General features: G+C 37.9%; 1 protein-coding gene across 1 annotated transcript in view; it reads left to right on the top strand.

The window, feature by feature from the left end:
* Window positions 1-91: 91 nt before the first annotated feature.
* Window positions 92-9,555, top strand: part of ARPC1A (actin related protein 2/3 complex subunit 1A) — a 40,404-nt gene continuing 30,940 nt past the window's right edge. Inside the window, exons 1-2 of the mRNA XM_044659922.1 lie at window positions 92-208; window positions 7,103-7,195. Coding sequence (XP_044515857.1) covers window positions 7,132-7,195 — 64 coding nt within the window. The 5' untranslated portion in view covers window positions 92-208; window positions 7,103-7,131. The remainder of the gene's footprint in view (window positions 209-7,102; window positions 7,196-9,555) is intronic.

Below are 9,555 nucleotides of genomic sequence, written 5' to 3'. Positions count from 1 at the left end.
CCCACGATCTGCGCAGACGGTCTGCGCAGCCTTAGGTGGGCTCGAAAGCCGTGCAGCGCAGGCGCTGTGCCCATTTCCGGGATCCCTGTCAGCCGCTCCCTCCCGGCCTCCGTCTTCCTCCCGCTGCCCGCCGGAGCTTATTCGCGTCGACTGACCAGAGTCCGCGAATCCTCCGCTCCGGGGCCCGTCCGCACCCTCCCCATCCCAGGTAAGGGATGGCAATCAACTCCTTGCTCATTTCCTCACCCTGTCTACTTTCGTCCCGGGGTCGCTCGGCCCTTTCCCAACCTTCGGTTCCCCAGGACCCGGCTTAGGCCGCTGGGGGCGGGCAGACCCCGGCCGCTGGGGGCTGAGTGGGCGGGGCGGGGCGGGCCTCCCTCTAGTTCCCGCCCCTCCCTTTCCCGACCCCCAGCCCTGACCTGAGGCTTGGGAACTGTGAAGGACGCTCCTCCTTCTTTTCCGCCCCGGAGGTGCTCGCCTTCTTTGGGTTTTTTGCAGCGGAAGCCCCCAAGTACCGACACCCCCACCCCACCCCCACACACACACCTCGTCCCTTCCCGGCATCCTTTGTTCTTCAGCCCCCTAGGTCGCGTTGGTCCTTTTCTCCCAGCCAGAGGCGAGATACCTTAAGCCCCTCCGCCTCTGCTGTGGCTGTGGCTGGGACTGGGCGTAGGTTATTGTCCTCCTTTACCTGCCTCGCCCGTCCCTGGGTTTCAGGTGTGTCCTCGATTCCTTCAGGTGTGGGGAGAAGTCTGAGAATTAGCGCAGAAGAGGTCTCATCAAATCCCCTTTTACTACCCTCATTCTTAGGGTAGCTACCAGCCAGATTCCTAGGCATTTTAACTCACCAATTAGAACTGAGGGAAGGGATGACCATGACTATACCTATACTAGTTGGGATGGTTGACTGCGCCTTAGGTTCATTTTTCTTCCTGTTCTGCAACTTGTTTTTTACCTCTGAGGTGGCGGAGAAAGAAAGGAGTATCAATTCAAGGTATATTGAAGGGGATAGTCATTGTTTGGAGGTTAGGGAAGACTTCACAGAGGAAATAGTACCTGATTTGAGTCTTGAAGTGAGATAGATTATGAAGTAGAAATCAAGAGGGAATCCATTCTGGGCATTAGATTGTACAAATGTTGTTTTCTGTCTCCATATCTGAATGACACTGTACTTAAAGCAAATTGTATATATCAGAAAAGGAATTTTGATTCCAATTTATATTCTTTCACCAACTAAAGGAGCATATCATAGGATCATAAACTTAAAGCTATAATGTTCCTTGGAAGTTATCTAGTCTAAATTCATTTTACAGATGAGGAAATGGACTCAGAGATGTGAAGTTTATTGATCAAAGTTTAAAAATATTGGAAGTCTGAAGATTTATTCTTGAGTGCAGCGACCATATTTTATAATTCTTTGATCCTATGTTGGGATCAGGGTCTGTTTCTGCATTTTTGCATCCCTATTGCCTAACACACATCAGTATCAAGGATCTATGAGTTGGTGTGGAAACATCACAATCTACATATAATTTGGTGGATAAGTCTTAGAAAGTTGCCTGAAGCTTAAGCATATTAGGTGATATTCCTAATATTTGGACAGTCCCTGACTTCAAATCTAGCACCCTTTGGACTATTTCATTCTGTCTTAGGGGATTTAATGAATGCGGGTTTAATTTTTAGTTGAAATTTTGAACGATGCTGAGTTTATTATGGAAGATAATGAGTAATGGTTGTTGAGTTGAATAGGCTCCCCTTTACTTTTTTTTTTTTGCTTCATCTAAGCCACCATCTTCTTTATTTTTTAGAAAAAATTTTTCCATGGTTCCATGATTCATGTTCTTACTTCTCCCCCCAACCTCCACTTCCCCATAGCTAACTGCATTTCCACTGGTTTCTTCATGTGTCATTGATCAAGACCTATTTCCATATTATGGATAGTTATACTAGGGTGGTCATTTAGAGTTTACTTCCAAATCTTGTCCGCATCAACCCATGTGTTCAAGCAGTTGTTTTTCTTCTGTATTTCCACTCCTGTAGTTCTTCCTCTGAGTGTGGGTAATGCTCTTTTCCATAAATCCCATAGAATTGTCCTGGGTCATTGCATTGCTGCTAGTACAGAAGTCCATTACATTCGATTTTACCACAGTGTATAATGTTCTCCTGGTTCTGCTTCTCTCACTCTGCATCAATTCCTGGACATCTTTCCAGTTCACATGGAATTCCTCCAGTTTATTATTCCTTTGAGCACAATAGTATTCCATCACCAATAGATACCACAATTTGTTCAGCCATTCCCCAAATGACAGGCATACCCTCATTTTCCAGTTTTTTGCTACCACAAAGAGCGCGGCTATAAATATTTTTGTACAAGTCTTTTTCCCTATGATCTCTTTGGGGTACAAACCCAGCAATGGTATGGCTGGATCAAAGGGCAGGCAAATCTTTTAGCACTCTTTGGGCGTAGTTCCAAACTGCCATCCAGAATGGTTGGATCAATTCACATCTCCACCAGCAGTGCATTAATGTCCCAATTTTGCCACATCCCCTCCAATATTCATTACTCTCCCTTGCCGTCATTTTAGCCAGTCTGCTGGGTGTGATGTGATACCTCAGAGTTGTTTTGATTTGCATTTCTCTAATTATTAGAGATTTAGAACACTTTCTCAGGTGCTTATTGATAGTTTTGATTTCTTTATCTGAAAATTTCCCATTAATCAATTGGAGAATGGCTTGTACAATTGATTTAGCTCCTTGTATATTTGAGTAATCAGACCTTTGTCAGAGTTTTTTTTCCCCAGTTTGTTGTTTCCCTTCTAATTTTGGTTGCATTGTTTTTGTTTGTACAAACCTTTTAATTTAATGTAATCAAAATTATTTATTTTACATTTTGTAATTTTTTTCTAACTCTTGCTTGGTTTTAAAATCTTTCCTTTCCCAGAGATCTGACAAGTATACTATTCTGTGTTCGCCTAATTTTCTTATAGTTTCCTTCTTTATATTCAAGTCATTTACCCATTCTGAATTTATTTTGGCATAAGGTGTGAGATGTTGATCTAAACCTAATCTCTCCCATATTGTTTTCCAATTTTCCCAGTGGTTTTTGTCAAATAGTGGATTTTTGTCCCAAAAGTTGGGCTCTTTGGGTTTATCATAGACTGTCTTGCTGACGTCACTTACCCCAAGTCAATTCCACTGATCCTCCCTTCTGCCTCTTTTTTTTTTTTTTTTAAATAATCCTTATCTTCTATTTTTAGAATAGATACTAAACATAGGTTCCAACACAGAAGAGTGGTATGGGCTAGGCATTGGGGGTTAAATGACTTGCCCACTGTCACATAGCTGTGAAATGTCTGAGGCCAAATTTAAACCCAGAACTGCATGGCTCTCTATCCACTAAACCACCTAGCTATCCTTCCCTGTTACTCTTAGCAGTTTTCTTCTGTCCTGCCATTTTGTTAAGAGAAATAAGAAAAATAAATTTTAACATTTCAGGCAAAGGTGACCATAATTCAGAATGAATCAATATTAAAGATTTGACAAAGGCAGTATGCTAATTTGTTAGATATGTTCACCCAGACATCACATTTAGGGGTTAAAGTGCTGTGTTTGGAACCTGGAAGTCCTGGGTTCTACTCCTTCATTCAGATATATACCATTTGTGTGATCTTGGGCAAGTCACTTAGCCTCCTTGAGCCTCATTTTCCTGGTCTGTAATAACAGTTTAGAGTCAGTAAAATCCCTTTTAGCTCTAAATCTGTGGTCTGTGTGCTCAATATGAACTAATAATAAAAATCAATATGATTAGTAACTTAATTAAATTATTGTTTAATTCAAAGTGTAAATGGTGTTTTCCAGCACAACTATCTTCATTTGTAGCTAATAGAAATATTTTCCATCTCCTAAAGCTAGGATAACTGAGACCCAGGGAAATTGTTACACCCTAAGAGTTGCATGGCTGGAGCTCAAGTTTGAACCCAGGCTTCTGGCTTAAAAGTCCATTGTTCTTTCCAGTGTACCATACTGCATCTGTCGAGAATGTCAATTATGGGCATTTTCTTGGTTTATAGTCTTAAAATGTAGTGCCTCCGGCATGAAAGTATGTCCAGATTGGAAACTTGGGCAATATGGCTGACTTAAGCTTTTAACATAATTATACCATTGTTTGAATTTTTTTCTTTGAAAAGTTACTCCAGCATGATAATAAAAATAAGTGAAAATTTTTGTCTTTCCAGCCATTGTTTATAACCATACACGAAATTATACTTTTTCTTGTTTGGTGTTCATATTAAGATAATAGTTTTCAGTCCTATTTATAATCTTTCTGTCAGCTATTATTACTTCCATAGAACATAAGCTCCTTGTGTGCAAGGTTTATTTTGTTTTTGTTTTTGTATCTGGAGCTCCTAGAACATTGCCTTGTGCCTTGTAGGCGTTTAATAAATGTATGTTGAATAGAATTTCAGTTAAAAAATAGAACTTAAATTGTTGCTCTCCACTAAGAAACAGTGGCGAACTAAATCTCTTTTAATTGAGAAGATATTGAGATACATATATGCTATTTGATTAAATTTGAGCAAATTAAGTAGCTCTGATGTTTAAGGAAAGGAAGATAGAACTGTGCCATGAACAACATCTTGAAATGTTTTTCAAAACTCATGAATCAATGCAATTAATTTTTAAAACATTGGACTTTTTATTATTGATTTATACATTTTTCCTTTTACATAACTACAGTTTGCCTAGTAAATTATGTAAAACAAAGTATAAAATTCCTATCTTCATTCCTAGAACAGAATGTCAAATTTTGACATTTATTTCATAGCTGATTTCTAGATGTTTGATATTTATTTTACTTACTGTCTGAATGTACTTATTCCTTATTGGCCTTTGAATATATTTACAAATATCAGAAGTATTACTCACCTTAAACCAAGTTTGATTTCAGCTTTTACAGCTAATTTTGCTATTAAAAGGTAGCCTGGTTAGAGAGTGGATAGACAGCCACCATTGCCTCTGATACATCCTGGTTTTGTACCCTTCTACAGATCACTTAACATTTTAGTATTCTAGGTACCTATCTAAGGCTGTAAATTGTAGAGAAGGTGCTGCCCTGCATTGGTTTAGTGTTTACATCATTAAGAGTTCCACTATCCCAATGAAGTGTCAGACCCAGATTTATCCTTTGACAGCAAAACTTAATGACTTTCAGGGGCAGATAGGTGGCATAGTGGACAAAATGCAGGACTTAGACTTACGAAGACCCCTCTGAGTTCCACTCTGCTGCCAGATACTTACTAGCTGTGTCACCCTGGACAAGTCACTTAACCCTATTTGACTTAGTTCCTCACTTATAAAATAAACTGGAGAAGGAAACAGCAAACCACTTCATTATCTTTGCCAAGAAAATCCCAAATAGGGGTAGATAGGTGGCTCAGTGGCTGGAGAGCCAGGCCTAGAGATGGAAGGTTCTTGGTTCAAACCTGGCCTCAGAAACTTGCTAGCTGTGTGATGCTGGACAAGTCACTTTACCCCCATCATCTAGCCCTTATTGCTCTTCTGCCTTGGAATCAGTAGAAGGTATTGATGGAAAGTAAGGCTTTAAATTTAAAAAAAAAAATTTTTTTTTAACCAAATTGAGTCAGGAATAGTCTGAAATGACAGGATGAGAGCAGTAGCTTTCACTTTATCTCTATTTTCTTTTGGGCCTTCCATTCATTTCCTCTTTGCATCAAATTTCTTATCTTACGTTTCAATTTCCACCCTAGGTTAGCATGATCCTACTTGGATATGTCATAATTTAAGATCCCATAAGATCAAAATGATTGCAACCTTTTGAAAAATGCTATTTGCTATGGATTAACTTTTCAATTTAATTCACCGAACATAAGCACATGCTTATAGTGGGAGAAAAATAAATTTTTAAATTTTAAGCAAGAGTGACCATAATTCAAGGTACAAGAACCAATACTAAATGGTAGGGAAGCTAAGATTTAAAAAAAATCAGGTAACCCCTGACTTCTGCTAGGGATCAGGGGATGGGGTAGGGGTGCAGTGGTATAGAAAGCAGCCAGTGTTCAGAAAAGCCTAATCCAGTGTGTAGAGATTGATGAGGGAAATAAAGTACTGATAAAGTGCTCTAGGAATAGAACATTTTGGGAAGAGGGAAGGTTGAGGTTAGATTTTAACCCAAAAATCTGAATCTAAGCATTTAGAACAAGATTTTAAAAATTACCAAAGCCAATCCCCTCCTTTTACAGATAGGGAAACTGAGTTTCTGAAGAGTTACCAATGGTCCAGTAGTAAATGGAGCCAAGCTTCAAATACTGGGACTCCAAATTTTATGCTAAACTAACAAATGTATTAGAATTTTATGGAACATTTAAAGATTATATAGTCCAAATGTCCATTTTCTAAGTGAGGGAATTGTTCCACAAATTTTTTGTTTTTTTTTTAAACACTTACCATCTATCTTAGAATTGATACTAAATATCAGTTCCAAGGCAGAAGAGCAGGAAGGGCTAGACAATTGCGATTAAGTGACTTATCACACAGGTAGGAAGAGTCTGAGGCCAAATCTGAACCCAGTTCCTCATTGACTCTTGGCCTTGGCACTCTATCCACTGAGCAACCTAGTTAAAAGGGACAGTTAAATCTCTTGGTTATTTACCTATCTATTCATCTCTATCTCATTACCTAGGTGTAAGTGGTGTATAACTATCACAAATATTAATTTAGAAATATATTTGAGCATCCTAGACTTCAGTGATTTTTGTTCTTGCATCATTCCCAAGCATTTTAAGCCATCTGGTAGTTGGATTATTGTTCACCTATATTACTTTGTAGAGTGTTTTTATTGATTTTTAATTACTCAATAAATATGACTCACATCTTTTTATAAATGTTATCCAGTTCTAGAATAATCTGTGTAACAGAACATTCATTAACAGTCATCCTGAAATGAATAACTAGTGCTGATCTTGAACTACGGAGATTTTAATTTTTGAACTGAAGTAAATTTAACAAATAGGATATGGCCTTGGTAAAGCATTTTATGACTTTACGATTTTTAAAAAAATGCTTTCTTCTGTCTTTATTTCAGCTTTTTCCCTTTTGAAAACACTAAGAATAATGTCCTTACATCAATTTTTACTAGAGCCAATCACCTGCCATGCTTGGAACAGAGACCGTACCCGTAAGTATATTATTCTTATTTCTTTACTTTGGTACCTTCTCTATCTATCTACAGTATAGAATTTATTAGACATTTATGGGATTCCATGATAAGTTACTAAAAGATACATAAGAGTTATAGATGTTCAGGACAAGAGGTGCCTTAGAGATCATATAACCCAGTGATGGCAAACCTTTTAGAGTGCCCAAACTGCACCCTCACACAGCATGTGAGTTCCCCCTTTACCCCAGACAGGGGAGGGAGGAAGCACTCCCATTGGGCTGCTGGGCAGAGGGGCAGGTAATGAGAGAAATGTTCTCAGGTGCAGTGGAGAGGGGGAGGGGAGCAGACCCCTCCAGTACATGTGCTATAGGTTTGCCAAGACAGATATAACCTGAATCTTTCTTTTTCTTTTCTTTTTTTTTTTAATTCCCAGGTTCTTACCTGGGCAAGTCACTCTGAGCCTCAGTTTCCTTATTTATGAATAAGAGAATTGGCCTAGATGTTCTCTAAGGTCCTTTTTAGCTGTTAAGATTCTGTGATCTAAGCAAAGACTGAAACCTGGGTCTCCATACCTGAAATCATCTTCTCTTTATGCTCCACCCCACTCCTCTTTTGACTTCAGATGCATATGGAGAGTCTTTTATTACCTGAGATTCTAGCTTTTCCACTTAGCTTCTAACTAATAATCTGGAGGCTAAGACATGGGGTTTATTTTTTAGACTCTCTCTCAGTACATATTGCCTCTTATTTAACATAAGGTACATAACAAGTTTGGTTATCTGCATCTGAGTAAACCCTTCCCTCTTCTTTCCCTTTAGCTAAGAGTTAAAAGTGAGCACTTACTTCAGTTATTTAAATATAGAAATTTAAAGAGCATGCCAGGATTTAATATTTAGTACCTTCTATATTTTCTGATTGTTTTACAGAGACTTAATACAGTCATCCTTATTTTCTCATCAAAAAATCATTATATCCATTTTGCAAAAGTACTTAAATATTTTGAGGTCTCTTATTTTTAATGACTCAGGAAAAGTTACTGAATTTAATATTTGCCACTTCAGAATTTGAGCTTTATCAAATTTGTGAGAGTTATATATAGATAAAAACCTAAGTATCTAGGTATATAGAATCATTAGATGGTTGAACTAAGACTTTGAATGGAGGCCTTAATGATACTTTAATTGTACAAAAAGGGCCTTTGTGTTACCCAATATATAAATAATTTGAAAAAACAGTTATAATTATCACCATAGCTTAAACATATACAAAAATCTTAAAATCTCTATTGAAAATTTAAAACTGTTTTTAGGAACCAATTTTTTTTCTTTCTTTTTTTTTTTTTTTTTCAATTTTAAACCCTTAACTTCTGTGTATTGACTTATAGGTGGAAGATTGGTAAGGGTAGGCAATGGGGGTCAAGTGACCTGCCCAGGGTCACACAGCTGGGAAGTGTCTGAGGCCAGATTTGAACCTAGGACCTCCCGTCTTTAGGCCTGGCTCTCAATCCACTGAGCTACCCAGCTGCCCTTAAGAACCAATATTAAGAAATATCTTTGACCAAATGAAAGTTCAATCCAACAAGTTTAACTTTAAAAAAATCAATATAAATTAATAGGTGTTCACTTTTTCTCCTCTGTATTTTCCATTTTGAAATTAAAGCCTGAGTTCAAGATCCATATGGGCTTTATTTATAAATATTAACTTTTTACTTAGCTGGACCAAATTACAAGAATTCACTATTTGGTAAAAATTATTGGGAAAACTGGAAAGGAGTCTGGCAGAAACTATTTACCAAGATAAAATAAAAAAAAATGATCTTGGCATAAAAGGAGATATTGTAAGCAAATTAGAAGAAAAATGAACATATCACCTATCAGATTTGTGAATGAGAGGATTTATGAATAAACAAGAGATAGAATGCATTGTGCAATATAAAATGGATAATTTTGAATACTTTTTAAGTTGAAGAGGTTTTGTAGCAATAAAACTAATGTAGCCAAGATGAGAAGGAAGGCAGTAAGTTGGGGGAAAAAATTTATAGACAATTTCTCAGATAGAAGTCGCATATCTAAAGTATATAAAGAGGAGGCAGCTGCGTAGCTCAGTGGATTAAGAGCCAGGCCTAGAGTCGGGAGGTTCTAGGTTCAAATCTGGCCTCAAACACTTCCTAGCTGTGTGACCCTGGGCAAGTCACTTAACTCTCATTGCCTAGCCCTTACCACTCTTCTGCCTTGGAACCAATACACAGTATTGATTCCAATACACAGTATTGATTCCAAGATGGAAGGTAAGGGTTTTTAATGGGGGGGGAAGAAGTATATAGAGAGAATATTGTCACATTTATAAGAATAGGAGCCATTCCCCAAATGAAAAATGGT

The sequence above is a fragment of the Gracilinanus agilis genome, chromosome 1 (genome assembly GCF_016433145.1).
Source record: "Gracilinanus agilis isolate LMUSP501 chromosome 1, AgileGrace, whole genome shotgun sequence".
NCBI classification, from domain to species: Eukaryota; Metazoa; Chordata; class Mammalia; order Didelphimorphia; family Didelphidae; genus Gracilinanus; species Gracilinanus agilis.
This window is presented reverse-complemented; position numbering and strand designations above follow the sequence as displayed.